The 27,977-nt window shown below is 53.7% G+C and overlaps 12 protein-coding genes across 12 annotated transcripts; 4 read left to right on the top strand and 8 right to left on the bottom strand.

Annotated features, from left to right (window-relative positions):
- Window positions 1-739: 739 nt before the first annotated feature.
- Window positions 740-1,400, bottom strand: UCRPA7_4087 (putative autophagic death protein aut7 idi- protein; the record flags this gene model as incomplete). The annotated part of the gene is made up of 3 exons (XM_007916664.1): window positions 740-800; window positions 900-1,117; window positions 1,311-1,400. 3 exons carry the CDS (start codon window positions 1,398-1,400, stop codon window positions 740-742), a joined length of 369 nt encoding a protein of 122 aa, XP_007914855.1.
- Window positions 1,401-3,485: 2,085 nt separating this feature from the next.
- On the top strand, window positions 3,486-5,813 carry UCRPA7_4086 (putative coproporphyrinogen iii oxidase protein; the record flags this gene model as incomplete). Its single annotated transcript, XM_007916636.1, has 3 exons — window positions 3,486-3,488; window positions 3,555-4,577; window positions 4,944-5,813. The coding sequence occupies 3 exons, from the start codon at window positions 3,486-3,488 to the stop codon at window positions 5,811-5,813; spliced, it is 1,896 nt and encodes a 631-aa protein (XP_007914827.1).
- Window positions 5,814-6,171: 358 nt separating this feature from the next.
- On the bottom strand, window positions 6,172-7,355 carry UCRPA7_4085 (putative 26s proteasome regulatory subunit rpn-8 protein; the record flags this gene model as incomplete). The annotated part of the gene is made up of 3 exons (XM_007916642.1): window positions 6,172-6,783; window positions 6,842-7,113; window positions 7,166-7,355. 3 exons carry the CDS (start codon window positions 7,353-7,355, stop codon window positions 6,172-6,174), a joined length of 1,074 nt encoding a protein of 357 aa, XP_007914833.1.
- A 1,452-nt stretch (window positions 7,356-8,807) lies between these two features.
- Window positions 8,808-9,870, top strand: UCRPA7_4084 (putative adenylate kinase protein; the record flags this gene model as incomplete). Its single annotated transcript, XM_007916633.1, has 4 exons — window positions 8,808-8,958; window positions 9,040-9,092; window positions 9,170-9,324; window positions 9,405-9,870. The coding sequence occupies 4 exons, from the start codon at window positions 8,808-8,810 to the stop codon at window positions 9,868-9,870; spliced, it is 825 nt and encodes a 274-aa protein (XP_007914824.1).
- Window positions 9,871-10,887: 1,017 nt separating this feature from the next.
- Window positions 10,888-13,937, bottom strand: UCRPA7_4083 (putative microtubule binding protein; the record flags this gene model as incomplete). The annotated part of the gene is made up of 4 exons (XM_007916654.1): window positions 10,888-11,097; window positions 11,229-11,315; window positions 11,706-12,028; window positions 12,077-13,937. 4 exons carry the CDS (start codon window positions 13,935-13,937, stop codon window positions 10,888-10,890), a joined length of 2,481 nt encoding a protein of 826 aa, XP_007914845.1.
- A 1,772-nt stretch (window positions 13,938-15,709) lies between these two features.
- On the bottom strand, window positions 15,710-16,313 carry UCRPA7_4082 (putative proteinase propeptide protein; the record flags this gene model as incomplete). Its single annotated transcript, XM_007916640.1, has 3 exons — window positions 15,710-15,818; window positions 15,887-16,114; window positions 16,279-16,313. 3 exons carry the CDS (start codon window positions 16,311-16,313, stop codon window positions 15,710-15,712), a joined length of 372 nt encoding a protein of 123 aa, XP_007914831.1.
- Window positions 16,314-16,680: 367 nt separating this feature from the next.
- Window positions 16,681-17,367, bottom strand: UCRPA7_4081 (hypothetical protein; the record flags this gene model as incomplete). Its single annotated transcript, XM_007916637.1, has 1 exon — window positions 16,681-17,367. The coding sequence occupies one exon, from the start codon at window positions 17,365-17,367 to the stop codon at window positions 16,681-16,683; it is 687 nt and encodes a 228-aa protein (XP_007914828.1).
- Window positions 17,368-18,095: 728 nt separating this feature from the next.
- On the top strand, window positions 18,096-18,646 carry UCRPA7_4080 (putative 40s ribosomal protein s23 protein; the record flags this gene model as incomplete). Its single annotated transcript, XM_007916661.1, has 2 exons — window positions 18,096-18,354; window positions 18,468-18,646. 2 exons carry the CDS (start codon window positions 18,096-18,098, stop codon window positions 18,644-18,646), a joined length of 438 nt encoding a protein of 145 aa, XP_007914852.1.
- A 281-nt stretch (window positions 18,647-18,927) lies between these two features.
- UCRPA7_4079 (putative 4-hydroxybenzoate polyprenyl transferase protein) lies at window positions 18,928-19,689 on the bottom strand (the record flags this gene model as incomplete). The annotated part of the gene is made up of 1 exon (XM_007916628.1): window positions 18,928-19,689. One exon carries the CDS (start codon window positions 19,687-19,689, stop codon window positions 18,928-18,930), a length of 762 nt encoding a protein of 253 aa, XP_007914819.1.
- Window positions 19,690-20,685: 996 nt separating this feature from the next.
- On the top strand, window positions 20,686-24,028 carry UCRPA7_4078 (hypothetical protein; the record flags this gene model as incomplete). The annotated part of the gene is made up of 3 exons (XM_007916653.1): window positions 20,686-20,956; window positions 21,007-23,847; window positions 23,940-24,028. 3 exons carry the CDS (start codon window positions 20,686-20,688, stop codon window positions 24,026-24,028), a joined length of 3,201 nt encoding a protein of 1,066 aa, XP_007914844.1.
- Window positions 24,029-25,400: 1,372 nt separating this feature from the next.
- On the bottom strand, window positions 25,401-25,884 carry UCRPA7_4077 (hypothetical protein; the record flags this gene model as incomplete). The annotated part of the gene is made up of 2 exons (XM_007916639.1): window positions 25,401-25,627; window positions 25,767-25,884. 2 exons carry the CDS (start codon window positions 25,882-25,884, stop codon window positions 25,401-25,403), a joined length of 345 nt encoding a protein of 114 aa, XP_007914830.1.
- An 809-nt stretch (window positions 25,885-26,693) lies between these two features.
- On the bottom strand, window positions 26,694-27,620 carry UCRPA7_4076 (putative btb poz domain containing protein; the record flags this gene model as incomplete). The annotated part of the gene is made up of 3 exons (XM_007916646.1): window positions 26,694-26,711; window positions 26,955-27,480; window positions 27,586-27,620. The coding sequence occupies 3 exons, from the start codon at window positions 27,618-27,620 to the stop codon at window positions 26,694-26,696; spliced, it is 579 nt and encodes a 192-aa protein (XP_007914837.1).
- Between the last annotated feature and the right edge of the window lie 357 nt (window positions 27,621-27,977).

Genomic DNA, 27,977 nt, shown 5'->3' with positions numbered 1-27,977 from the left:
TTGGTTCTTCATACTTTTTTATTTTTCCAGGCTCGTTCGGTTGGGACGCCGCTTTTGGTTGTTCTAGTCTAGATGCTGCGTCGTCGTGGTCGTGGTCGCGGTCGCGGTCGTGGTCGTCAAGGTTGCTCTTTCGTAGTTGTTCGGCGCGGGAATTGCAATACCCCCTTTAAATTCCCCCATTCATCGGGGCCTCAGCTGAGGACTTGTGAGGTTGTGACATGTGGTGTCTCTTCACGCTCTTTTGCATTCCGATATGGCTAGAGTGTCCAAGCCATGGATCAGGTCCGGAGGAGGCGGCCACTATCATAGTATATTCACCTAAACAACACACGATGTACACACGCAGGAGACGACATATTTCACTCGCAATAGACAGGCAGGTAATGTCAGAAAGAGCTCGTGATTTCAAATCTAGGTAGTCCCAGGGCAATGGAAAGGGAACGTCGAGATGACACAACCAGCCGCGCGCATTCTCCTCCTCTCCCTGAACCACAGACACCAGCTTGCCCGCCGCCGCCTCCTCCTCACATCCCTAATCAGCTTGGAGGAAGGAGAAAACAGGGTCTGATTTGTTGTTTGTCCGAGTGATAATTCCAGACTGAAGCCAAAAAAGAGTTCCGTTACAAGTGCCATCAACTAGTTGATTCCCAAACCACGAAATACCAAACGCCGGGTCATTTGCCTTCAAGGAGAGGGTACCAAGGAAGCGGAATTCCAAGTGCTCGACGAATCACAGAACTTAGGCGGACTCCTCAAAGTCGCCAAAGGTGTTCTCGCCGGAGTAGGTGATGTATAGGAATCTGGAGTAGAAGACATTTGTCAGCGTTCGGTTCGGGTGCTCATCGTGCTAGGCAGAGAGGGAAATGACGTGTTGTGAGTCAGAAAACAAGTGAACATACCCGTCCTCGTCCTTGTGCTCCTCGTAGATGCTGCTCATGAGCGCAGCAGTGGGCGGCAGGACCTCGTCGACGAAGATGAAGATGGCCTTCTCGGGGGACAGCTTGATCCGCTTGCGGATCACGTAGACGAACTGGCCTACGGTGAGATCTGCGGGAACGAGGTACTTCTTCTTATCGATGGTAGCGATGTCGCTCTTTTCCACCTTCTCGCAGATGACCTGTGGAGTGAAGGCTCGTCAGTAACCGTGTTACGCGCTTTTGCAATGACGGAGCGCGGTGGTTCATGGATGGATGAGGCGGATGGCGCAAGGCTCCAGCGGTTGAGGTGGGGTAGAGAGGGCAGCTTCCAACGAGGTGGCGGCCGAGCTTGAAGGATAGAGGAAGAGCATCGAGATAAATGGGAATACATACCGGAATACGGTCAGCGTACTTCTGGCGGATGCGTTCGGCCTCGGCCTTGCGCTTCTCGAAGGGGTGCTCGTCCTTAAACTTGGATCGCATTTTGGCGGGTAGTCGGCGATATGCGGTGTGGTGGTGACGACTGAAGGTGGGAAGTCGCGGTGAGCTGCGGGAAAGAGGGCTGCGTGAGTGGAGAGGTTCTATTTAAATGGATTTTGATGGATGGAAGATTAGAAATACCTTGATAGACGGAGCTGACGCAACAGGCACAGAGACGGGGAGTTGACGGAGGATGATGAAAGGAAGAAAGAGAAGATGAGATGCGTGGATGACCTGCCGCCTTGGTGGAGGAGGGACGACAATTGGGGGGGGGGCTCTGGGTGAGGGAGGGAGGCGGGAGGCAGGTGGGCCTAAGGCAGTGAGCAGTCAGCGGGCTACCTACTACCTAGGTATGTAGGCATGTAGGTAGGTACCTAGAGCTGCTGGAGATAGCTAATGGTTTACTGCATAGTACGAGGGAGGCGGGGCTCCTATCCTAAGGGATAAGGATGATGACTAAACAAATGACAGTCTCTGATTGGTGTGTGTCTCCTCGCTCTGCGGTACAGGTGGTGCCTTCCAAAGACGGCAGCCGGAGTCAGTCACTCAGTTGTTAGTGTTAGTGTTAGTGGGTGTCGGTCAGTGAATCACTCACCTGCTCGCACGCAATGGCGACCCCCAGGCCCCCCCAGGCACGTGGCGCAGTCAAGTGAGGATCTAAGCCCAGCCTACAAGGACCCCCCATTCATCATCATCCTCCTCATGGTCATTTCTTATTAAAGGACCTCAAAGGCCTCAAGTGTTACCTGGCTTTAGGCTAGGTGTATTCGATGTCAATACAGGAACAGCTGACCACAGCTGAACATCGACATCCTCTTGCCCCTGGATTACTCAAAACGTCATCCAGACCAAACAACTGTCGGGGTTCTATCTTGATTACATGCTCAATCAGGAGAACTGATTCCCAGCAAGTCTAGGTAGCCATATCTATTGTAGAAAGCGTGTTCAATGCCGGTCTTGCTCTCTTTGAACACGGGGGGCATGCCTTTAATAAAGTAGGTGGGATATAAGCTTTGATCTCGAGCCTCATTTCATAGGCATATATATAGTAGAGCCTTTTCCTGGCTTGCTCACTCCACACACAAAGAATGTATCTGGCGTACACCAGCATCTTTCATCAATGAATGTTCGTTGTTTTATGCCTCGATTTCTCTCGGAGCGTGGCCTTTCCCATGCCAGACAAAAGCAGCTGTGATGGCTCATCCGCCTCTATACCGGCCAACCTTACATCTAGCCGCCCTCGACCTGGAATGCGCTTGAGTACCTTCGATCATGCTGCCCCGCTGGACGGACCTACTACTAGATGCGTGTGGAAGGCCTGCAAGGCACCCGATTGATAGCAGCTGCCCAGATACCCCACCATTACGCTTTCCAGGGTCAAAGCTTGGTATGAATGGACTGCATTGTAAGGCAAAGGTCGCCCATCCATTATGTAAGAGCCCATTGAGCCTCCTGTGCCGCACGCCAATCCCAGCAAGCATTCAGTGCTGACGCCGGAGCCAGCATAGCAAGTCGGCGAGACTAGGGCACCCACTGAGACCACTTAGTCGGTCGACTCCAAATGGCCGGCAGAAGAAGCAGAAGCTCGGGTTTTCCTATGATGTTGAACATCCGATTGTGACAAAAGAACGGTGTAGCTGCCGCCCAGTAGATTCGCAGTACATTCTCGACCTGCTGGATCGTCGCAGTTGTGAGGTGGAATCAGGCTATCCAGGGCCCGCTTCTTCCCGACTGGTGGTCTCATACGCCAGCTCCCCAGCTGTAGAATCATTCGATCCAAACATCTGAGAAGAGCAAAACCAGAAGGCCAATTGCCGTCAACGCATAACTCAGCTCCGCCAGTTGCTCGAGGGGCCCCCTATATAACCACCGTCCGCAACCATGGCTGCTCGAGGTCCCGCTCTGCGCTTTCTTGCGCAGGGCAGGTTGACATCGCGGGCGAGCTACTCCAGAGCTGCACAGTTTTGTCGGCCCTCTAGACGAACTTTCACGAGCCAATCGACAGCTCAATTGAGGAGCTCTCCCTCTTCCAAGCTTCTCTACTGGGGAACCGCCGCTTTGGCTTTGGCCTCTCCCCTGATTTACACAATGGTATGTCTGCAAGAAGCTCCAATGGCTGTGCCAAGTAGTCGTATACTAACAAATCTTCCCCGATAGGCCATCGAGGACCCCCTTCTATGCGACCTCACATCGCTCGCCGAGAAGGATGAGCAGACACGCCGCGAGTCGAAAGTGTCGGAGAACTCGCCGATGCGGCTCCGCATGGAGAAGTTCATCAAGGAGCAGCAGCAGGAGATTGTGCGGGCGCTCGAGGAGATAGACGGCAAGAAGTTCCGCCAGGACGTCTGGCAGCGCAGCGAGGGCGGCGGCGGCATCACCTGCGTGCTGCAGGAGGGCAACGTCTTTGAGAAGGCCGGCGTCGGCGTATCCGTCGTCTACGGCAACCTGCCCAAGGGCGCCATCGCCAAGATGCGCGCCAACCACAAGAACCTGGCCCCCGGCGAGGAGCTGCCCCAGAGCCTCGAGTTCTTCGCCGCCGGCCTGAGCATGGTCATCCACCCAAATAACCCCATGGCGCCCACAGTGCACCTCAACTACCGCTACTTCGAGACTGCCAACCCTGACGGCACTTCGGGGGCGTGGTGGTTCGGTGGCGGCGCGGACTTGACGCCCAACTATTTGTTTGATGAGGATGCCATCCACTTCCACAAGACGCTGAAGGACGTCTGCGACAAGCACAACAAGGACTACTGGCCGCAGTTCAAGAAATGGTGCGATCAGTACTTCTACAACAAGCACCGCAACGAGAGCCGGGGTGTGGGCGGTATCTTCTTCGATGACCTGGATGAGACCGTTGCCGACAAAGAAAACACCTTTGCCTTCATCTCCGACGCCCTGCGCGCATTCCTGCCCTCGTACGTGCCCATCATCAACAGGCGCAAGGACATGCCCTTCAATGAGAAGGAGCGCGAGTGGCAGCAGATCCGCCGGGGCAAGTACGTCGAGTTCAACCTCGTCCATGATCGAGGAACGGCCTTCGGCCTGCAGACGCCCGGCGCGAGAGTCGAGAGTATCCTCATGAGCTTGCCCGTGACGGCGAGCTGGAAGTACATGTATGAGCCTGAGCCCAAGAGCCGGGAGCAGCGTCTTGTAGATGTGCTGAGAAACCCCAAGGAGTGGGTATGAGGCTGTGAATATGTAAAATTACTGTATATATGAATCTATAAAATAATAGAAGCAAGAATTCCAAAACAGATCAAGTATTCCGGTTTACAAACTACTGGATATTTCTCATCATGTTTTGATAGAGAGTCAATGTGATGCTATGATTCTGTCTTGCACGTTAAGAGTTCCACCCTCCTTCCAATTCTGACATGCAACCAAGTTCAACATCTTGAGTCAAGTTCAGCCTTAAGACACATAATGACATCTTGCACACTCAACTTGAATCCCACTGCTGTCCAATTACATGCAATAACCTCTACACAGCACGGGAGACGAGCCTCAGATGGCCAGATATGAAGGACATGTCGGACTCGTGAGAAGATGTCCTCGTCAGCACCCCTCCCCACGCCCCGCCAGCTGCTCACATCCCTCCTGAACGCCATCGGCGACGTCCCCGTCCCGCCACACGATGCGGAAGGGACAAGGCCTCCAGCGCAGGGACACACCAGCCTGGACAAGCCCGCGTCCGCGTCCGCCCACCCGCTGCGGCTCATACACCCCTCCCGCCGGCCGCTGTTCGCCACGCTGCACGTCCTCTTCCCCGCGCTGCTCCTGCCCGCCCTGGACCTCTTCGATCGCCGCCTCGTCACGCGGCTCGTGCTGCCGCCGCGCAAGGGGGAGGACGCCGGCGCGGGGAAGCCGCCGGCGGGAGACGAGGGCGTCGGTCAAGAGCAGCAGGCACAGCGCCAGGCACAGCGCGAGAGCCTGCCGCGGTCCGTGTATCTCGTGCGCTCCGCCCAGACGACCACCACCGCGCGCAGACCGTACGGCGGCGGCGGCGGCTTCGCCACCACGACGGAGACGCCCACAGGCCAGGCGTACATTGTGCACGCCGAGGCGTGGAACTGCACGTGTGCTGCGTTTGCGTTTGCGGCGTTCCCTGCTGGAACGACGGCTCCGGCTGCTGCCGCTGTGCGCGAGACCGGGAGCAGTAAGGGGGCAGATGGTGGCCGTGCCCGAGAGGACGCCGAAGGGGAGCCGAGGCCAGAGGATCCAGATGGAGAGGCAGGCTGGGAGTTTGGCGGCCTGAGCTCTGACGGCTTGGGCGGAGATGGGAGCGATGGCGTGCCCTGCTGTAAGCATTTGCTCGCCTGTGTGCTTGCGGAACGCTGGGCGGGCGGCTTGGGGACGTATGTGGTCGAGAGAGTGGTCACAAAGGAAGAAATGGCGGGTATCGTGGCAGATATATGATCCAGGAGGATATCGAAGCATTTCCTAAGGAGTCTTACGACATCACATGGAGCATGAGCAGCTGGCATCTGGCATCTGGCATGGAAGCTATGGGATATAGGTATATGGGAACGGCAGGCACATTCAGGCGTTTTGGGACTCATGTCACTCTAGAGCTTTGCATACCATTGTCCCTTTCTGTGGTCTCTCGAATGCAAATAATACCGGCTGCCCCGAGCTTTGCAGATATACCCAGGGAAACGCCTAGTGCTATTAACACACTCGCGCGCTTCATGCCTCGAGTAGTCTATCGTGTCTTTAACTCGTACAAGTCTCTCTCCCCTCTCTCCACACCCGCCCCTTACTCATCAACCGTGCCTTATTTCTTCTTCTCCTTGGACGCGGCGTCCTTATCACCGCTGTCCTTGGCCTCTCCGTTCACGCCGTTGACCGCCTTGTCCCCGTTCTCCTTCTTCTCCCCGTCCTTGGTGGTGGTCTCCTCCTTCTTGGCGGCGTCCTTCTCCTCCTGCTGCTGCCGGTTCTGGATCTTGTTCTCGATGAGGTCGTGGAAGGCGGTGATGGCGCGGATCAGGCTGCTGAGGTAGATAGCCATCAGCTGGTCGTTGGTCTTGACGCTCATCGCGTACGACAGGCCGCCGTCGGCCTTGTCCGCGGCGCTGGCGGCGGCGCTGGCGGACTTTGGCGTGGAGAGGTTGGGGAGGAGGTTGAAGACGTCTTGGAGGTTGCCGAGGATGGCGTGGTTGACAGGCAGCTGGCCGTCGAGGACCTTCTGCAGGTAGGCCTGGATGTCGCGCAGGCGCAGGTGCAGGCCCTGCAGCGACTGCAGCTGGTTGGTCACGCGGGTGGAGAGGGTGCCGACGGCGACGTCGCGGATGTCTCGTAGGAGATGCTCGACGCCAATCTCCTCTGCCTCTTCGGCCTCGATTATTGAGGGTGTGTGCACGAAGGTCTTGGATGTGGTGGTGCCGTCCTGGAGACGAGGTTAGCAGAGCTCTGAGGCATGGACGGTCAGACGGTAATCAGCATACATCTTTGATCTCGTCAACGGCAAAGTAGGCATCAGTGGGCACGCCGGCCTCCTTTGGTTGTACGTCGATGATGACGAGAAGCGGGTTGGGTGTGTAGCGCTTGAACAGCTCGTTGATCTCGAGATCTGAGGCCCGCAGCTTGGGGCCGGAGTGGTACCATCCTATTAGCTTTTCCCTGGCGTTGACCTTCTTGAACATCTCGTTCATCGACTCGACATAGTTGTGATCTAAGAACCAGACGGAAGGGTCCTTCTCGTCCTCCTCAAACGGCACTGACACAATGGTCAGCAAGCTGTAGCAGTCAGCTCTCCGGATGGTTCTCACCTGCGAAGCTGTTCGACACGCGCACGTTCTTGCCATCGTTCTGTCCTAGCAGCACGCCCACGACTCGCTTGTTCCTAGTGGACTTTGCGGCGGCGCGGTTGTAGTGATCGACGACGGAGAGGAGGACTAGAGGAGCGACGGTGACATTGCGGGTGACGAGGGAGAGGGTCTCCGCTGTGGTGGTAGGCATGGTGGCAGGCTAGCTGTATGACAACTATCCCCAGGTGCTGTTCTCTCTCTCAGTGCCGGTGAATGAATGAATGGTGGGAGGCGAGAGGAGGATCGTAGTCAGGTCGCCGGGAGCCGTCTGGTGAGGATGGATTATTGGTGTCGTACTTTGGGAGGCTGCCTTTTCTCGAATGCACTGCACCTTAGCCTCGCCTTGCGTCAAGGTGAGCTGTTGATTGGGTCAGCCGCCAAAAGCTCCCTGAAGCGCTGGAGCACTGGGCTGGGCTGGCCGCCCGGTGCTGAAAGGTCCACTAACTTCGATGCTCTACTACGCAGTACTGTAGGTGCTGCCTGTGCCACATTATCTAATCAATCCACTCTCCAGGCACCACACGTGATGATGAAGCTTCCTAGACCTGTGGCTTACACCTTGTGGCTTGCTTTACTCACTGGTCTTCTCAAGTCCCGAGGTCAAGCTTGAAGCTTAACCGTTGGAAGATGATGCTATACAGCACCTAAGAATTGCACAGGAGAGTCTCCATTGGAGAAACTCACCGTCTCATTCCTACCCAGGTACCTGAGGTATCACCCAAGCATGAGTTAGCTTAGTCATGTGTGGAATTGTGCCTCTTAGTTTGTTTAGGTGACCAGCGAGTATAATAGGTCTTCAGCAGAGGTTCTCAGTATTTAGTAGTAGCTGTTTTCTATTTTCAATTAACGAATAGATCTACCGGTACCCCCGATGATCGGATGAGATGCAGAGGCCATCGTCACAAGCTGTCGGTTACTACTATGTTACCGGTATGTTCAGAGGAGTGACTACCGGTACATGGTAGAAGGGGCAGAAGCGGGATTCTTCCGTATTGCCGGGGCAGCTCCAGCTTGTGCCATGCGTTACCTCAGTAGCCTCGGAGCAGAGGATCGCACCACACCGGAAAACAGGAGGCTTTTTTCCTGCAGCACGCACATACGCCTAGGCACATGGGCACAGGCTGCCAGCCGACCCGAGCAACCCCGTCTCCCGTCTTTCATTCCCACCAGCTTTTTTCTACTCCAGTGTCTAGCGGGCCCCTCAACCCCCAAAACCCACTGCAAGATGCTACTGGTAGTGGGGCCTTTCCCCCAGGCCCAGCACTAATCAGCGCTCCCAATTGGACAGCATGGCATTTTTTGGCGCAAACCCACCCGACCTGCTCCCTGCAACTGCACCGAGCTCGCGCTGTAACTAAGGGAAAAAGTACCTCGTAAAACCCGGACCTCGAACCTCTGCCAACTCTCCTCTTCTCGAAACCCATTCCGCTCTGCATCTTCACGATCTGCCAGCACCTTCTCGTCTCCACGACTGCAGTGTGGCATAGCTTCAATAGCTTCTTTTCCCTTTTCTCTTATCTCCTCCTCTAGAATCCCTCCCGGTCTCCTCCACTGCCTCGGTCAGGCTACGCCATCCCGGCGTCCATAGTAAATCAAACTCGCAATGGGTCTAATCGAGGACGAAGTCAGCCGCCTGCAGGGCAAGATGGCCCAGCTGGATGCGCGCATCAAGTCTCTGGAGGAGAAGCAGTTCGGCGGCCCTGCAAAGACCACCGAGGAGATCCGCATGATCCTCATCGGGCCTCCCGGCGCCGGTATGTCAACACGAATTCGTCATGGAACGACGGCGTTTCGCAAAGACCCCAACGAAGGCTAACCAGCTCGCTGTGCTGCAGGCAAGGGCACCCAAGCTCCCAAGATCAAGGAGAAGTTCAGCTGTTGCCATCTGGTAAGCCAATTGACCCGAGGACGAGCTCCAACATCGTGTGAACGGCGACTAACAGCGGTGTTTTTTTCGTGTATTAGGCTACGGGCGACATGCTTCGATCTCAGGTTGCCAAGAAGACTCCTTTGGGCCGGGAAGCCAAGAAGATCATGGACCAGGGTGGTCTGGTCAGCGATGACATCGTCATCGGCATGATCAAGGAGGAGCTGGACAACAACACCGAGTGTAAGGGAGGGTAAGGGCAACAACTGGCTCTTCTTGGCCACGTCTTTCTCTGTCATAGCAGCAGACACTGACATGCTTTCTTCCCACTAGATTCATCCTCGATGGCTTTCCGCGAACCGTCCCCCAAGCCGAGGGCCTCGACGCCATGCTCAAGGAGCGCAAGCAGACGCTGCAGCACGCCGTCGAGCTGCAGATCGACGACGCCCTGCTAGTGGCGCGCATCACGGGGCGGCTCGTCCACCCGGCCTCGGGCCGCAGCTACCACCAGACCTTCAACCCGCCCAAGAAGCCCATGACCGACGACATCACCGGCGAGCCGCTGATCCAGCGCTCCGACGACAACGCCGAGGCCCTCAAGAAGCGCCTCGCCACCTACCACGCCCAGACCACCCCCGTCGTCGGCTACTACCAGAAGACCGGCATCTGGAAGGCCATCGACGCCTCCCAGGAGCCCGGCCAGGTCTGGAAGAGCCTGCTAAAGATCTTCGACGGCGACGCCAAGAAGGCCAGCCAGTCCGGCTCCGGCCTCCTCGACAAGCTGGCCGGCCGCTCGTAAGAGCCTCCCGCGCCCCCAGCAACTCTTCAGCAATCTCCAGTGACAATCGCGCCTGTTCCAAACACGACCTGGCTCGTCTCCTGTTTGGACCGCCCAAGGCATTGAGTTTATGATCGTCTTACGAAAAGGGGGAGGCGGACGGTTCTTGGTTGACCTCTCTGCCTCTCCCATGACACGTGTGGGATCGGACGAAAGGAAGGATAGAAAATCCGGGCCTGCACAGACAGAGAACGGGAGGAGAATTCAAAGGGCGAGGATAAGACAAGCTGAGCTGTATCATGTAGTATACCACCAAACACCCCCGAAATTCCCTCGATCACGCCCGTGTATGTATGTATTCCTCAAATTCACTAATTACGATACAATGGGGTTTCCCGTTCCAATCTCTATCTGAAATGGTGATTGTGTTCGTGACTTCATGCGGCAGCCCTACCATGCTAGGAGCCCTTTATTGAAGCAACTGACATGGCGTTTATCTCAGTGACATCCTGTGCTAGCTTACTTAATATGGTGTTGTTCGGTCACGGCCAAAAAGGGGCTAGGTAAACTGTAACAGTTTCAACAATAAATAAATCGCACCCAACCCATGCTATCGCTATAGGGGTATTGAAGAAGATATATATTCCAAAAAAAGTAATCATCAGCACAGACAATCACTTCTTCCAAAGCCTGCCTGACAACAGCAACACTCTCCTCAGGAACTCCCTCCTTGGAGCCACCAACACGCACCTCCATCCACCACTGCACATGTCGACCGAAAAGGTCCGCCGCACGGCGCGGCGGAAGACCCCGAGAAGAAGAGGCCTGGGAAATCCATAATCCAAGAGCATATCGTGATGCAACGCTGCTATGCCAAAATGAAACACTCGCCATGCTGTACAACGTAGGAGAGAGAGGGTGAGCAGCACGCCGTGGACGGCGGCGGCCGCGGTGGAGAGGGGATGGTTCTCGGCGACGACCTACAGGCCGTGAACCTCCTATCTTCGCGGTGTGGCTGCAACGGACATCGAGTCAGTTTCACTCAAAGACGAGAATAGATGACAAGCCTTTAGGGAGGCGCTCACCATTGACCATCTGCCGCTGCTTGTTGAGCCAGCTCTTGGGCATGTCCTGTCGTCGCTGCAGCACCACGTGGTTGCTCTGTAGACGAGCGGTGAGATCGTACCAAGCAGTGGTGATCAGAGCATTCTCGCGCTGCAGGTTCTTGATAATCTGGTCCGAGGTGGCCTACACATCGAGTGCATGTCAGTCATCCATCATATCATATCACAAGCTAAAGTATACCAAGTGGCAATACATGGAACATTGTTCTTGCAGGCGGTTACATTTACACAGAAGCCATTAAAATATTTACGTACCTTTTGCGCCGCATACGCCCCTCCTTGCTCTGCAGCCTTGAGCCGCCGCTGGAGATCGTATCTCTCCTGGTCGGCCTTCTCCAGTTGCTAGTTATCCCAAAGTCAGCTCTACCGTCCTACAATGTAGCAGTTCTAATAAAGACAAAGCAGAGGAATGTCACTCTATGACATCCATGACGACCAAAACGCGAAGCTGGGCTTCCGCATCTTGGACCGACGGTTCGCCATTGCTTGTGCCTCCGCTGGAGGTGGAGCTCGCACTAATAGCGTAGGATCATGTTGGAAAAGACGCCTTCCAGCAGGAGGGGGACAGGACAGCGCCCGATGCCCACCACTAGATGAGTGCATCTGCGTGCCCTCGGTCCCGTCTATGGGAACGGTAGACCAGGTCTCCGGCGGACCATCCTCCTCATCTGAGAAGGTGAAAGAGATCGGGGAGCTTAAGACTGATGACATATCAGATTCTGCATCACTCACCTCCTTTTGCTGCTTGACACGATCCCGCAGCTTCTCGATCTTGGATTTGGAGGACTTGAGTGCCTCCTCGACCGCTGGGTCGGTTCCCGCAGGTGTCTCGACTGGCGCGGTAGGAGCAGGCGTCTCGTCCAGTTCCTTGCGGAGCTTGTCCTTGGAGACGAGCGCGTCGATCAGCTGCGTCCTCTGCTGATCATTCTCGAGCTGCAAAGTCTTGTACTGCTTCCGCAGCGACTCGAGCTCGGACCTGAGTGATTCAGATATGAGGTTGTCAGTTGACTTCAGCACCTCAAGAGCCTCCGTTTGATCTTTCTCAACGGCATCCACTGTTTCTTGGTTAGAGACAGGTTCAAACCCAAGTAGAAGTAACTGACAATCGGTCTTGACACTAAGCAGTTCACGGTCTTTGTCCTTGACCTCGGCCTCGAGATCCCGAGACTTCGCTCGTTCCTGTGAAAGTTGCTGCTCGGCTTCGAGAGTCGTCTTTCGTAGGTTTTGGTATGCCTCGTGCCTGTAGTAGTCCGACGTGAGTATTGAGAGCTTGCCAAAGTGAAGACAGTCTTCGATGCAGTGCACTAACTCTTTGCCAGGTATTTTGTCGATAAGAGCCTGGATCTGCTCCTGCGCGACTGTGTGTTTCTCGAAAACATCGTTGTACTTCTTCTGCAGAAGCTCTTCTCTCTGTTTTGCAACCTCAAGATCTGCCCTCAACTGCTCATTTTGCACACCGACACCGAGGTTCCGCCTCAGAAGATTATTCTCGGCCTCCAAGCGGCTTAATTGTGATTTGAGTAGTGCTGTAGGGTCAGTGCTGTGTTGTAGTTCTTCTTCCAGGTTAAACGCAGTGTGAGTAGCTGTTGGCGTTCCAGCAGAGGCCGGAGGAGCAGCGCCGCCATTGCTTAATTGCTCCCTCAACTCGGCAATGTAGCTCTCGTTCAGGTTGTTCTTATCCTGAAGAGCGGCATACTGTACCTGTAGCTCCTTGAATACATTCTCTAGGGTCTGTTTTTGCTCTCTGAGCTCCCAGAGGTGGCCCTCGCTCTGCCCCAGCGAATCGATTGTCTGCTTTTGCGTCTGCTCAAGCCTCCTCTTTTCTTCCATGAGAGACTCGAATTGACTCTGTCCCTCCTTGAGTGCATCTAATTGAAATCGGAGTTCTGTGTTTTGCTGCTCCAGCTTCTTCTGCTCCTTGAGCTTCTCCTTGTAGCGATCAGCCGCATTTGCTTTCTTCTCCAATTCTTCTCTTCCGTGTTTCAGCTCGTCATACTGGTCCTGGAGACGATCAGCTTTGGCCGACTTCAGCCTTAGCTCCGCCACCTCAGACTCGAGCCTCTCCTTGGCTATCCTATAAGCCTCGGCTTCTGCTTCTTGATTCTCGATGAGCTGTGACTGTTCCCGTAGCTTGTCCTGAAGCATCTTGATCTGCCGCGACTCGTCCGCCCCGTGGAGTTCCTGAAGCTCTTCAAGTTGAGTCTCCACCGCCTTGAGCTTTGCGGAGATTTCTTCATTTGTCTCTTGTAGGCGTTCGTGGCCTGACAGGAGGTCGGCGTACTTCTTGGTAGTGTAGTCCAGTTCGCGCCTCTTCTCCTCCAGCTCCGTCTTGAGTCTGAGATGTTCCTCCTCCGCCTCCAAGCCCGGGTCTCGGCCTGCCATGCTCGCCTCGATGATCTCCTCTCGCGCCGCCGCAGCTTGCGCCCTCGCCATGTCCTTCTCCTTCTCCTGGATCACGTTCGCGAGGGCGGCCATGCTCTTCGTGTCGAGCTTGGTCTGCATGGCCACGATGTACTTTTGCCGAGTGGCCTGGTCATTGTGGAAGGCGACGGCGGCAACGAAGACGGACAGGATCTGCGTGACGGCATCAGTATCAACGGGGCCCCTGGGCGGCTCCTCGTCCGGACGTAAACTCACCTGACAGATGCCCTCGGCATCAGGGTTCTCCGCAATGGCGCGGAAGTCGGCCGTGTGGGCCTGGTGGGCGAGGTCCGGGTTCTCGCGCTTGATGTAGCTGAAGAGGCCCTTGTAGACGGACTGTATGTTGCGCTTCCTCGTGAGCCACCGCGAGGAGCCGACGTTGTCGTCGAGCTCGGAGGGGTCGTAGCTGGGGTCGAGGTCCCGGAGCATCTGGGCGAGGATGGCGCCGTCAAGGAGGTCATCGAACGACTCGGCCGGCCGGTCGATGGGGAACGTGTTGACCCATTTCAGCAGTGCCGCCTGGGTGCCTCGGTCGAAGGGCATGGCGGGGATATGTATGGTTGGACTCGTCAACGAGTCCTGTTCTTCGTGAGATAGTACCAGATTATGTGCGTGTTGTATCGTTTGTGTCGAGTCGGGTAAGAGGAATGCAAGTCTCGGCTGCCTGCAGGAAGACTGCGCCGGAGGACCAGCTTGGTTTAAAAAGAAGAGTATTGTTTGAAGATAACAAAGACGCAGGATGAACAATAACTGCTCAAGTTCAGACAAGCAGTGGGGGCGTATATCAGTTAAAGAGTGTTCGTGTTAAGTTGGCGGATCTGGCGTTTCATTGTCTTTCCGCTATTATGGATCCAGCGCCTCGGGCTGTTGTTCTTTGGCTGTCAAGCTTTCACAGTCTCAAGAGGCTATCAAGGGCATTGTTCACTGCCAGCTCAGCCACGACGATAAAGGCAAAAGGCGATCCACAGGTTGTCTGGCTGTCCGGGATGTTGTTCAAGGGCCTACTTTCAAGGGATAGGAAGCACGCACTGGAGTACATATCTCGTTATAATTAAATTACAGTATGTTCTTTTCGGCTTCGAGGAAGCTTTGACCGCCGTCGTCATTTAGCGTTGTACCTGACTGAGTAGCTTCGGGGGACCCAAAGTGTGCCGTGCAGCAAAATCGTAAGCCTAGGGACAGGGGTCTTTCCCCCCTTGGAGGCTTGTGTGTCCCGCTAGGCTCAGTAGACTGTCCCGAGTCTCCCTGAGAAGTGCGCCGTCTGCACTTTTTTGTGCTGACATCTGCATAACCGAGCGCCGCTGATCCCTTGTTACAGGCCACTTCCCGTCTTTCGCGTAAGACTAAGTTACCGCCGGTCTTTGATGCCACGTTCTTGAGGCGATGCTTTGTTGCTGAACAACGATCTCAGTGATCACAAAGCAACAAAGCAATGCATCTGAAAGTGCCGTCGATGCTAGACTTGTTAGACTAGACCAGTGGAGATCGTCCCTTCTGAACTCCGCAGGCCAGACTCGTTAGCCCGTCTTCGATTCTGTTTCATGTTCCTTCGAGTGTTACAATGCGGGCACTAGAACCCCACATAACGCTATGACACGGCCATATCAAGCCCAACAGACGAGATGAAGAGGGCTGTTTGCAGATGCGAAACGATCCATCGTGTGTGCAGCACCTTTGCAGCAGCTAAATCCGAAGCTGCAATCTGCACGACGATCTCGACAGGCGCAGGCGGCAGTACACATGTGCTGGCATCGATCGATCCGGAATATCACTCGATAATAAGCCAGGTTGAATGTGCAATGTCGAAAGCCTGGGACCTGGTGGTGTGTTTTAATGTGTTGTAATAGGATTGGGAAACGGACAGATGCTTACACAACAAATAATCCACCAGCGTTAGGAGCAGCCCTAGGGACGGATTCTTGCCGCTGATATTCGATTGTAGGAGTGACTACTGCATGTGATTCACTGTTAAGATTGACGATCTCGGAGGATACAAAGAGGCTCTCCACAACAAAAGTTTATTTATCTAGCACATGATATCCGAAGATGGTCGCAGATCGGTGAAATCAGATCGTTCGTATCAAGATTGACTCTTTTGCGGTTGCTCAAGCATTCACAAAGAGGTTTTATTATAATGACTGCAAACCGTAACGCCACTATCCTATCTGACGTATAACAAAGCGGGAACCATCGAGACCCATACTACCCGTCCCCTCAATCAGTCTTCCTGCTAGGCACTTGCAGGTTGAACCGTTGCAGGTCAACGGTGTGGGGGTGTCCAACCGCCATCCCAATGCCCAAAAAAAATCCCAGATCTAGGAGTTGATAGACACAACCTGATCCTCCTCGACCTGCGCGTTGTACTTGCTAAACATGGCCTGCACCGTCTCGAACGTCTTCTCTCCTGCCGTTGCCGCGAAACCCCTGTGATCATGTCAGTCAACGTCTTCTGATTCATTCAGCTCAACAGCCGCATCGATTGCGTCACCTACTTGATCAGCTGGTATTCGTGTGTGATGTATCCTCCAGCCGCAACGATCCTGTCCTTCGCCTCGTTGACCACAGAGTCAGGGGTGTCATGATCATACGAAACGATGAATGACTTCTGGACATCGACGGCGAAAGCGCCAGAGACGATGGTCAGGGCAGCGACGAGGAATGCGATGAGTCTCATGATGGCGGCTGCTGCGAGTAGATTGTTAGGGTGTGTTCGGTTGAGTCTGTGTGGGACGGCGATTGACAGAGCGACGGAATTTCAATGAGTCGTGGCCTTTTAAGATCGGGATCGGACGTTGTTGTGTGATGTGAAAAGTCGTTGCCTTTAGGAAGCGCCGGAAACTGGGAAAGGCTGTTCTTTTGGGTTGGGGTGAAGTCAGGGACGGACAGATGGTTTGACGTCGGAGTGTCCGCTGATCCCATTCGCTATGACTTGAAAGCATGCCACCCACTGTGACCACACTTGCACCTCTTGGCGGGTGGGACCCCTTTTGGGCAGGTGCATTTCTTGTCTGGTTGCGGGCACGATGCACGGGCCATGTATTAGATCAGCACCGTGTAAGCTTATATACCGGGATAGATGCATACTCGAGTGAATGGACTTGAGTCGTCCTCATCAGATCCTACGAGGTTTGGTCACCTTAATGACCTTGAAAAGTCAAGTCACAATGAAATCTTGCAATAAATTACAGTCCAGTGTTGTATGTAGCTTTTGGAACCGAGCCCACGCTTTCCATGTGCCAAACGCCCTGTAAATGCCTTCCAAAAACCCAAGCAGAGGATGATACGTTCATGTCTTTGCACTTCCGGGAACGCTCTCATTCTCGCCCCAAACATCTTTGCTCTCCTGCTCAACAGCTTTCATAGCGACGGCAACTTCTTCCAGCTTTGCCACAACATCCAACACTCCTTGGTTGACCCGCTGGAAGTAACGGTCGTTGGCCTCTCTTCGTTTCCTCGCAAGAAGTATATCGACTTCGGTCTCCTCTTCTAGTTTTGCGCCAAGTCGCTCCGTGCCTATACCAGCACTTCCGGGTCTTCCACTCCCTGCTGTGCTCCGGCCGCCAGCTCCATCCGTACCTCCTGCGGTGCCATCGGTCTTGCCTCCAGTGGTGTCGCCGCCGCCAATGACCTTCTCTGCACCAGGCACTGCCGCAGCAGCGGCGGCGGCGGCACTGGAGATGGTTGTCTCAATTGCTTCATCAGCCTCACTGCGAGCCCATGCTTGCGCCAAAGCAATCTGCGACGCTCTCAGCTCTGCCAATTTTCTGTCGTGATCTGGCCCAAACACACGCGTGCCACCGCTTGCACTTAGTTCAACCTCCTCCAACGTAGCTTGCATTTCAGCCCATAGTGCATCCGTCCTATCAGTAGCACGGCTAGACTCCCCGGTACGTAGTTGCAGGGGAAGAGGAAGCCCACCCAGTCCAGAACTTACGCCGGCTGGCGGCCTGAAAGAAGTGCGGCGTTGTTCCATTGGTGATGACACTGCTGCTGTACCATCGCGAGGGCCTAGGAGTGATGTAGTCCGTTGCAAGCTGTTGGGTCCTTGTGAAGACGACCCAGACGCGGCATTGGAACTGGTGGCAGCTGTCGCGCCTGGGGCGAGGATGCCCGGGAGTGAGACATGGGAAGCAGCGGGAGACGGGTGAAGAAACAATGACGGCGGCGGATCTCGCTGCTTTGATTTGCCCTTCAATAATTGCTGGGCCATAGTGGGCTACATTCCTCACCACCTCAGCCTGTGAGACTCTTGGGACGGGATATGAGTCGCCGTAATGCATTCAAGGCAGTTTATGCACTTGAGCGTAGCACCGATGTCCACTTATAGCGATGCACCGTCTCATTGGTGGTTAAAGTGGGGATCTCAGCAAAGACGTTCCGCCACCGGATTTTTTGTTCCTCCCTTCCGCTCTTTGCCTGAGGCCGCAGCGCATTTTTCGTCTAGGGTGAACAAACCCTATTGAATTTGTGAGGCTAGGAGGGATTCCAGCAACTTTTTCGACGTCCACCTCGACGAACCCCTCAGACATCACCCAGCACAGCGATCAAGACATAAATCGGTACGTTATCCCTCGCCCTCAACACGAATCACATTGCAGACGAGTTCATCATCCATCTAAAAATTATTTATCCTGTGTCCCCACGTCGTCGTCGTCCTGGGAGTGGTAAAAAACAACCGACTGACTTTCATCATCAGCAATCATGGGTAAAGGCAAGCCTAGAGGCCTCAACGCCGCCAGAAAACTCCGAAACAACCGCCGCGAGCAGCGATGGTCCGATCTTGGTTATAAGAAGAGAGCGCTGGGAACCGCCTTCAAGTCATCACCCTTCGGTGGCTCTTCCCACGCCAAGGGAATCGTCCTCGAGAAGGTCGGTGTCGAGGCCAAGCAGCCCAACTCGGCCATTCGAAAGTGTGTCCGTGTTCAGTTGATCAAGAACGGCAAGAAGGTCACCGCTTTCGGTACGAAATACCCCCCAACTCATTCTCATTCGATGAGGATGCGACGAGGAGCGCTTGCTCTGGCGAGGACTTTTTTTAAGGTATCAGAATTGCTAATAATGGATCTTATCTAGTCCCCAATGACGGTTGCCTGAACTTCGTTGACGAGAACGACGAGGTCCTCCTGGCTGGTTTCGGTCGCAAGGGCAAGGCCAAGGGTGATATTCCCGGTGTCCGTTTCAAGGTCGTCAAGGTCTCTGGTGTCGGTCTGCTGGCTCTGTGGAAGGAGAAGAAGGAGAAGCCCCGCTCATAAACGGTTAGAGAAACTGGAAAAAGGGGCAGGCTTTGGGTTTCCGGCGTCACTGTGTTTCTTCGCATTGGCATCGTATCGGCTTCAGAAGTGCTGATACTACTCCGGTAGACATGATCAACAACGAATAAATTGGTCATGGACCACCAACACATTTGCACCAAGATATTTCTGGCGGAAGAGTGAAAATACTCAATGTTCTTCATTATGACAGGATTATTGGGGATGATATCGCTACATTCAATCTTACAGAGTTGTACATTTTGTACAGAGCAGCCCAGAGCTCACTCCTGCTTGATGCTCTCCTCCTTGCCTTCTTGAGCGTATCTGATGGCATAATCGACAGCCAGCCCAGCACTGATGACCCCACCTGTCAGCCAGCAACCATTGACGAACCACCACCAACAGTCCTTGACACTCTTTAGATTGACCTTCTTGATCATGTAGCCCAGCGTCAGTGCCGCTCCACCACAGCTTCCAATGAAGAATGCCGGACCGGCTCCGGAGGCGACGCCAGCTGCGGCCAGTAGACCAATTTGAGTGGCGCCGAGGCCAAGTAAGATCTGCTTCGTTTGGCCATCGTGTGCCAGAGCAATGCTCTTGATTCCAGCCTTGACATCATCCTTGATGTCCATGTGTGCATAGATAAAGTCATAAAGCACTGTCCAGGCGATGTTGGACGAGTACAGCAGTGCAGCAGCTGCCAAAGCCGCCTGGTTGGAAATAAGGTCGACACCCAATGCCGGAAATCCCATGATCGCCCCCCATGAGAATGTAAGCCCGAGTACCGCCTGAGGGTAGTACGTTACTCTCTTGGCCAAAGGATAAGATGCCACAAACAACAAGCTGGGGATCCCGTAGAAAAGGCATTCGTATGGGAATTGGACAAGAATGCCAAGTCCAGCGAGAAGTTGTGCACCCGTATACACCAAACCCTTGAAAGGGGTGATGGCGCCGCGAGCAATCGGCCGGAGTCGTGTCCGTGCAACGTGAGGATCCAGATTGCGGTCCCAGAGGTCATTGATGGTACAGCCAGCTCCGCGCATGATCAAAGCGCCTGTGAAGAATAATGCCGTGGTTCCAATCACAGCTCCCGGAGAAGCCATTGGCGTTGCCATTGGGGCAGCCATCAAAGTCGAGAAGAGGCAGGGGAAGAAAAGATAGTACGTGCCTGTCGGCTTGTCGATACGGATCAGCTCAGCATACGGGATCCATGCCTTTGGGATCACCGAAAGTATTCCAGACTTTGGTGGCTCGTAGGGCGGGAGCTCGGTCGCGGCTGCAATGGCTTTGACTGGTACAGTGGGCTTGAAAGGAGTGCTCGCCGGCGGCGATGAGAGCCGAGCTGCAGACTCATGATACCGGAGACAAGGTGTAGCTCGTAAAATACTGAGGCTTGACCCCCGAAGATTGGTCGCACATGCCGAGCCCTTCGAGAAAGTGCTTCTGGACGAGGACCAAGCCAGCTGCCTGACTGGCAGGCGTTGCAAGCCCAGCATTGGCTTCATCAGACTTCGCCTCTGTCAACTCGCAGTCACTGAGTGCTCTTAGTCTAAAGACCATATGTGAGGTAGAGCAAGAGCTAGAGAGCGATTTGTAGCCTCGTCTCCACTAGCCGCTTTTTGAGGTTGGGATATGTGAGCCACAAAGCACCTGATTGGTTGAGTAAGCTTTCCAGGCCTGATCGTCCGCAAGGTCAACCCGGAGCCTTGCACCTACCCACCAAACCAAGTTACCCCCTCGGTTGTCGCGATTCTGACGGAAACCTTCACTTTTCGCCTCTAGCAGCAGGCCTTATTTTGATTTCAGTAACCTCAGTTCTATCCCACATTTCCAGCTGAAGGGCCCATATGAATGTGTTTTTCTCGCGTTGGATGGCGTCTGAGCCATCCGTCACCTTGGATCCAAAGCTAGTCCCAGCTCCGAGCTTCATCTAGGTCGCGCGTCGCATCAGGCCGGACAAGCCAACCGTCTCAGAGCTGGTCATTGCATCACTGCTCTATCACTGAGTACCCGAATTATCACCTCTAAGAACCACCAAGATGGCGCCCTCTATGCACCCCCAGGCCAAGTTCGACCCTATACCTCCGAACCTCGACCTCCATAACCTAGTCGACCGAACTCCAAATTTCGAATGGGCTATGCGGATTTCGGCCAAAGAACTTATGCGCTTCGATGCCCAGAGATTCGAGAAGCTAGTATATTTACATGTCATTGCTGGCGGAAAGCCGTTAGTCATCACGGACTGGAACCTCAAGCTCCCCAAGTCTATTTTCAGTGCAGCTTTCCTACAGAATACATATGATAAGAAGGGTGCGCTGATTGACCCTCATTGCCAGACGGCGCGCTAATACTAAGTACAGAGGAAAACGTTCGCGACATCAATGCGCAGTCCGACATACCCATGACCACTGGTCACTACCTCAGATCCATGAAACAGCTGACGGACCAGTGGACACCCAGCAACTTTCGTGACGAGCGAAGACAGCGACTCTACCTCAAGGATATCGATTGCCCGCCTGAGTGGCACGACTATCTTCGCAAAGTCATTCCTCCAGTACTCTTTTACATGAACGAGAATGTTGATGACAAGGGTGTCCCTCGCAACGAGGCTCGCGACGAGGGGATGTTCGTTGATGAGCAAGCAAATGCGCCGGCTGCCCCGGCAGGTGACTTGATGAGCAGCTTGCCCGAAGATATGCGCGCTCAGAATCTTATGTGCTATATCGGCCATGAAGGTACTTACACTCCCGCTCATCGTGAGATGTGCGCCTCTCTGGGACAGAATATCATGGTGGATGCTTCCGGAGACGAGAAAGGAGAGAAGCCGGGAAGCTCAATCTGGTTCATGACCGAGACAAAAGACAGAGAAGTTGTGAGGGAGTATTTTCTCTCAATGCTCGGACATGATATTGAGATTGAGAAGCACTTTGCCCAAGTCAATGCCTGGAAGAAGGCAACATTCCCGGTCTACATCGTGGAGCAGAAGGTTGGAGATTTTATTCTCGTACCTCCTCTAGCTCCCCATCAGGTCTGGAATCGTGGCACGAGAACGATGAAAGTCGCATGGAATCGGACTACCGTGGAGACACTCGAGCTAGCCCTCCATGAAGCGCTTCCTAAAGCGAGGCTCGTATGCCGTGACGAGCAATATAAGAACAAGGCAATCATCTACTTCACTCTGCGCAAGTACTATGCACAACTCAATGAGATGGAAGAAGCGGAAATGTCTTGGCTTAACTTTGGCCAGGATCTGATCCGAAGCTCCACTTCGTCTCGGAAGGACCAGATGGCGAAAGACTTCAAGAAACTTCTTAGCCTTTTCACCGAGATACTAGTCGATGAAATGTTCGGCCAGAAGGAGAAAGATGTCGAGATGATTCCCTTCGATTCGTTCGTGACCTGCTCATACTGTCGCGCCAATATCTTCAACAGGTTTCTCACATGCAAGCATTGCGTACGACAGCTTGTAAATGGCGATGAGGATACCTACGACGTCTGCATGGAGTGTTATGCGATGGGCCGGTCTTGTCTCTGCATCTCCAAACTATCTTGGTGTGAGCAATGGGACTGGTCAGAGCTGGTGAACAACTACGCGGCGTGGTGCGAGATGGTGATCAGGAATGACCAAGTCTTTGATGTTGAGACGTCACCACTTCCGCTCGAAGTCGCCAGGAGGAAAGCAGGCAAGAAATCTTTGGCACAGATTTGCCAGGAACAGCTACGTAGAAGACCCTTCAGGGATATCTCGAAGCCGGAGGAGCCATCTGACTTAGAGCCATCTGATCCTGAGCTCGATGACAACAATCGCCCTAAGAAGAAATCGAGACGAAAGAAGAAGAAGGGCGATGTTTACAGATGCCATGTGTGCAGTCACAAAGACTACACTCATCGCTTGGCGTTTTGCTCGAATCAAGGTTGTCGTGAGGCATACTGCTTCGGTACGCTGTACCGAGGGTTTGACCTAATGCCACAGGACGTTCTGCAAGACGAAAAATGGCAATGTCCCAAATGCAGGAAGATATGCAATTGCGGTGGTTGCCGTCGGCTGGGTAATACTACGCCATATCAACCTAAAAACACATTTATTGGCCACGATACGCGATCCGTTGCTGATGATCGGAGCGTGGAATCGTTGGTCGACTTCCGCCTGCACAACCTGAACTGGCTTAAGGCTGCTGGTGACGAACCCCGGAACCATAATAGCAAGCGCATGGAGCGGCTTCGACAGCAGGCTGATGCAGAAAAGGCGAAAGATGGTGCTTCACGCGATGCTGTTGGCCCTGCACTGGCTGATGGTGTGGCTGCGACCATGGATCACACAATGCCAGAGTCCATGCCGGAGGGCTTTGATGATCTCCAGAACGCCGTCAGGGCCGAGAATGTGCCCGCTGATTATAGCATAGGCGATCCTAGCGCTCACCAGCAAAACGAAAACGGCGGCCCAGCTGAGGTAGCCGATATGATGACAGCTATAAGCCAAGATCCATCAAGCTACCCTGATCCCTCGATGTATCCTGACCCATTGATGATGGGCGGAGAACGAAGATTGGGGATGGGCTACTACGAACATGACGACACTCCGGACAAGATTTTGTTTGACCCTTATCAGATGCCCTCTGCCGATGTCATTGCACTTGATGATGAGCCCTCTGAGTTTGTTAAGAAGACGCTTCGGGCTGCCAAAAGACGTGCGCGTCTAGATGATGACAATGATCCGGATTTCCTAGCCCCCAAATCCCATAAGAAACGGCCAAGGCTTGAGAAAGATATGCTTGTGGATCCTGCCATGACACTGGATCCAGCGTTCTTGACACAGGACAACACGATGACAGAAGCTCAAGCGAATGGATCCACTGAACCGGAGCCAGAACCTGCAAACGTGGAGGAGGATGAACCTGAAGAGGAGGATCGAGAAGACTCTGCAGACCAATACAAACCCTACGAGCCTAATGTTCCTGCCCTTCGACACTCAAAACCAAAGGTTTCTTATGCGGATTTCGAGCATGATGTTGAAGAGTTCAACGATGTTGTACCTGTCAAGAATACGGCTGACACAGGGGACAATGATGCACCGTCTCAAGTTACAGATCCTCTTGATGCCGCTGCGAATGCTATACGGGCATTGACGGGGACGGATACACCACAGGAAACTACCCCGGCTCCGACTCGGGTCGCAGCATCTTCTAGCACGGGACGCAGACGTGGCCGTTCTGCTGGCGCTCGAGGTGCTCGAGGTGGACGAGGTGGACGTGTTTCAACTCACACCGCACCGGAGACTTCTGTTACGTCACAGCCAGCATCGCAAAAGCGGCGTGGGAGACCACCAAGAAAGTCATTCGTCACCACTATAGCTACAGGCAAGCCAGCTATGGCATCCACTGATGACGAAGAGTCACCCATCGATATCGATATCGACGAATTGGAGGCTCAACTCGCGCGCGAGATAGCCGAGGCAGACGAGGAAGAAGCCGCCGGAGGGTCAGCTCGTGCGCCCGTTGCGGTTCCACTTACAAGTGAGGATTCTGCACCCAAAAAGAGGCGAGGTCGTCCACCTAAGGCCAAGCCTGCTGAGACGCCAACCTCTGTGTCAAGGTCGGCTAGAGCAACTAGGTCTTCTGCAGCACCGACCCCTCCCATTATTCCTACTGTGAACACTCCATTCTTGTCGATGGCAGAGCGTATGAAGCTCAAGGGGAAGTCATTCAAGATTGGACAGCGAAGGAGTGGCCGGGGCGTTTCGAATAGCCATGACAGCAGTCTGCAGGCAACTCCAACAACAGCCGGGCCAAGTCATGAGAAGCAAGCTACTGAGTCACCCAACAGATTGAGTGCAGCACGGGAGCAGCAGTCTGATTCGCATGCTGAGCCTGAGGAGCCCGTCGAGCCCGTCAAGAAGCCTTTTGCGGAGCCGGCTGAGGAGCCCGCCCAGGCAACTCCAAGCAGCGAGGAGACTCCTTATCAGGATGACCTACCAGCTCAGAGAGAAGATTCGCCATATGCGTCTAGCCACCACTCAGAAGCACCGGAATCCGTCAAAGAGGTACCGCCGAGTCCCAGCCCGCCTGCTCCCAGCCCACCAAGACGTACTGGGCCGACAATCGTCAGGCTTGGAAGTTCTTCAGACGAGGAATCGGAACCTGACTATAACGACGCGGAGTCTTCTTCCGACTCGGATTCTGACTCTGATGGTGACGATGAGGGCATCCCTGCCAGGAACCCAGCGTATGCTACCAGAGGCCGGCCAGTTGCTTCCAGAGGACGAGGTAGAGGCGGCCGCATGGCTCATCGTGGACGTGGTGGTCGTGGTGGTCGTGCTGGATGAAGCAAACAACCGCTTCTGGCCATAGCATTTATCCTCTTGGTAAACCATCGCGCTCAATCATGCGCGTTCGATCAATTGCGTTGGTTTTCAGTACCTTTACTTAGCAGCACCTGTCATTGCTACAGACATACCCAGCTTTCAAAGAGCTAATTATACCCAGGCGTTGATGTGCACATTAGATACCACAATTAAAAGAGAAAATTGACTCTATTGTCGGTGGCGTCTTCTGGCCACCTCCAGTGACTAATCACATATGCATACAAAGTTCTCATACGTTCATACATAGCTCCAGCGTCCTCCAACTCGCAACGAGTGCCAATCTGGGGAGAGCCAGGTTAAGTAGTCCAGCCTCAACTCCGTCCAAAGGAAAAATCAGCCATGGAGATGCGGTAAATAAATGAGATTTGAGCTCTGGTCTTTGGTCTTTAATCATTACAGTCCGTCCCGCATGCTGGTGCCGGCCTTGGACTTCTCCTCGGCGGCCTGCTTCGTCCGCTCCTGCAGGCGCTTCATGGCCTCCGCGTCGCTGGGCTCGCCGTGCGATCGGTCCGCCTTGACGGACTCCTCGCTGTCCGAGGCCAGCTCCGGCTTCCAGTGGGCCTTGCCCTGCTTCTGCTTGGCGAGGGAGTCCTCCTTGTGCTTCTCGTAGTCGGGGTCATCTGTTGAAGGGACATGACATGTTAGCTGGTGGTCGGGTCTTCCCAGGGTAATGATAGCCGGCGATGGTAATTGAGGCAACGATGAAAAGATGCTTCAATGAAGAGACTGAGGGCTGGTAGAGGAGTTAAATTGACTTACGGGAAGAGCTCTCCTTGATGCCGATGTGCCTAGTTCCGGCAAAGCTTCTGACCATGTTGGGGCTGACGGCAACGATGCTAGGTCGCACCGCAGCGGCGGCTGAGGATCGGAAGAGCATGCGAGCAGACATGATCGAGATGGAGAGAAAGGAAGACAGATACGAGAAGATATGGGTTGGGTCGTGGTTCGAAGTTGTATGGAGGGGTATGTCAATTGGGTTGTTGGAAGAAGTTGTGTGTTCCGGGGGAAAAGGACCAATTGAGGCAATTTGTTTTTTTATGGCCCAGGAATAAGCCGAGGATATCGTGATAGGAGGGGTGTGTGCCAGGCTGTCACATCAAGGGGGAAAAGGAATTGAGAGGGACTGTGTGTAAGGTGCATATGTCTGGGAGAGCATGTATCTTGCTTGAAGGGAGCTTCTTGCCGGATCGGGTCGGTGCGGTGACGTCACTATTGAATCGTTGCTAACACATGTGGATTTCTGATGCAAGCGCCCGCCTAACAACCTCCACTGTCATGTAACAGACATGCCCTTCCCGTCATTGGAGCCGATCCAGACCGTTCCCACATTTTCCTCGCCCGTCCTGTGCGTCCTCCTTCGCCTGGGGAATAAATGTCAATCTTCAGGTGAAGATATCAAATGATGAGAATGGATAGGATGGCAAAGCTAATTCAGTCCTCATTCTTTACCATCTTTGAGACGGAAAATTGGAATGGAAGCACTTCCTGTGTTTCCATACGGTGATTTCATCATCGCAGAGACTGGCTTTCATTTCTCAATGGCTCTGTTCAAACAGGTATTAGTACCCATCATGATATGTTTAGAGAAGGACTATATCATCCATGCGACATAGCCGTGTAGACTAATTAATTACAACCTCCCGTGACAACATCTTGGGACTTGTTTCCCTTTTCAACGGACCCTCTTCAAAGTATTTCTCCCCACTGGTAAGCACTGTCAGCAGCATTAGCATCTGCATACGTTGATCCATCTTCATAATGTTCCATGCCTGTTCGGCAAACACCAAAGTCTTGAGAACGAGCAAATCTACACCACTCGTGCGGACCATGCAAATGGTAGTCGCACACTTCTCCCAGGAACTCTCCCAGGTCGGGCACCCTCACCATGTGGCATTGATGGTTGCGCTCTTTCCAGGAACAGAGCTCCTTCATGATAGCCAGACTGACTGCTTGATTGCCAGCCCTCAAAATGGTTTCCCATGCGTTCAGTTCCTCCATCTTATTGGTGCCAACAAAGGAGTTCCAAGCGATCCATCTAGCAATCAGTGTGCGAATAGGAGCAGACTCTTGAGTGTGTTCGAAGACGTGATTCACCTCTTCCACATACAGGTACTCGGTCCACAAACGGGTTTGGCTCAGCGCATGAAGCTTCGTGATTGCGGCATCTTGCAGGGCCCGGTCATTGTACTTGTCCGCGAATATCCAGGTGAATGCCACTGCCGATGGGGCAGAGTCGGAGAAGATGGACTCCGGCTCAACAGATTTCAGGGTAAGAGCGTAGATCCATTGAACAAACAGGCCAAATGCGTTGGGGTCGTCGTCGGGAAGATTGATCACGGCGTCCTTCTCCATAAAAGGACCGCGGAGGGCTTTCTTGAAGAAGTCATTGTGTTTGCAGAGTAGGTTCTCGGGGAGAGTCCATTTGACCTTGTCTTGGCCGACGAAAATGACCACCGTTCGACCTGAGAGGACCCTGTGCGAAAGTTAGAATTTGTTCTGGAACAATATCACTGGCGTTTTGGTCGAGTGATGGCGGTTCTCAGGTTGGCTGCTATGTGTGAGCAGGAATGTGACGTACTCATTCAGGGGCATAGCATCGCCAGACTCAACCATCTTGCCGTCACTTGATTTGACATGCAAGCGCCGTTGGTGGTTTAAGAAATTCGGGTTTCGAGTGATTAAATTCTGACTCAAAACATGGCCGTGTCTGCACGAATTTAGGTTGGATTTGAGAGACCGCCAGAATGTATTGGCGAAAGGAAAACCTCATACGCTGGCTGGTGTGTCATTTAGGGTTTCTGCCTATTATTTCTCAACTTTATCATGACATTTCTTCATTTTTCATGGTGGAAATGGCAAGAAAAACGAGGAAAGGCGGGAGTAAAAACTTGGTCAAAGGTAGGTTGAGTGTTTTGATATTTGATTTTACAGCCCATCTCACCGTGTTCCTCAGAGCAAATCCACGTTTGC

The sequence above is a fragment of the Phaeoacremonium minimum genome (assembly GCF_000392275.1).
Source record: "Phaeoacremonium minimum UCRPA7 unplaced genomic scaffold PA7_03_scaffold_324, whole genome shotgun sequence".
NCBI lineage: Eukaryota > Fungi > Ascomycota > Sordariomycetes > Togniniales > Togniniaceae > Phaeoacremonium > Phaeoacremonium minimum.
Note: the sequence above shows the minus strand (reverse complement) of the source record. Positions and strands in the feature narration are given on the sequence as shown.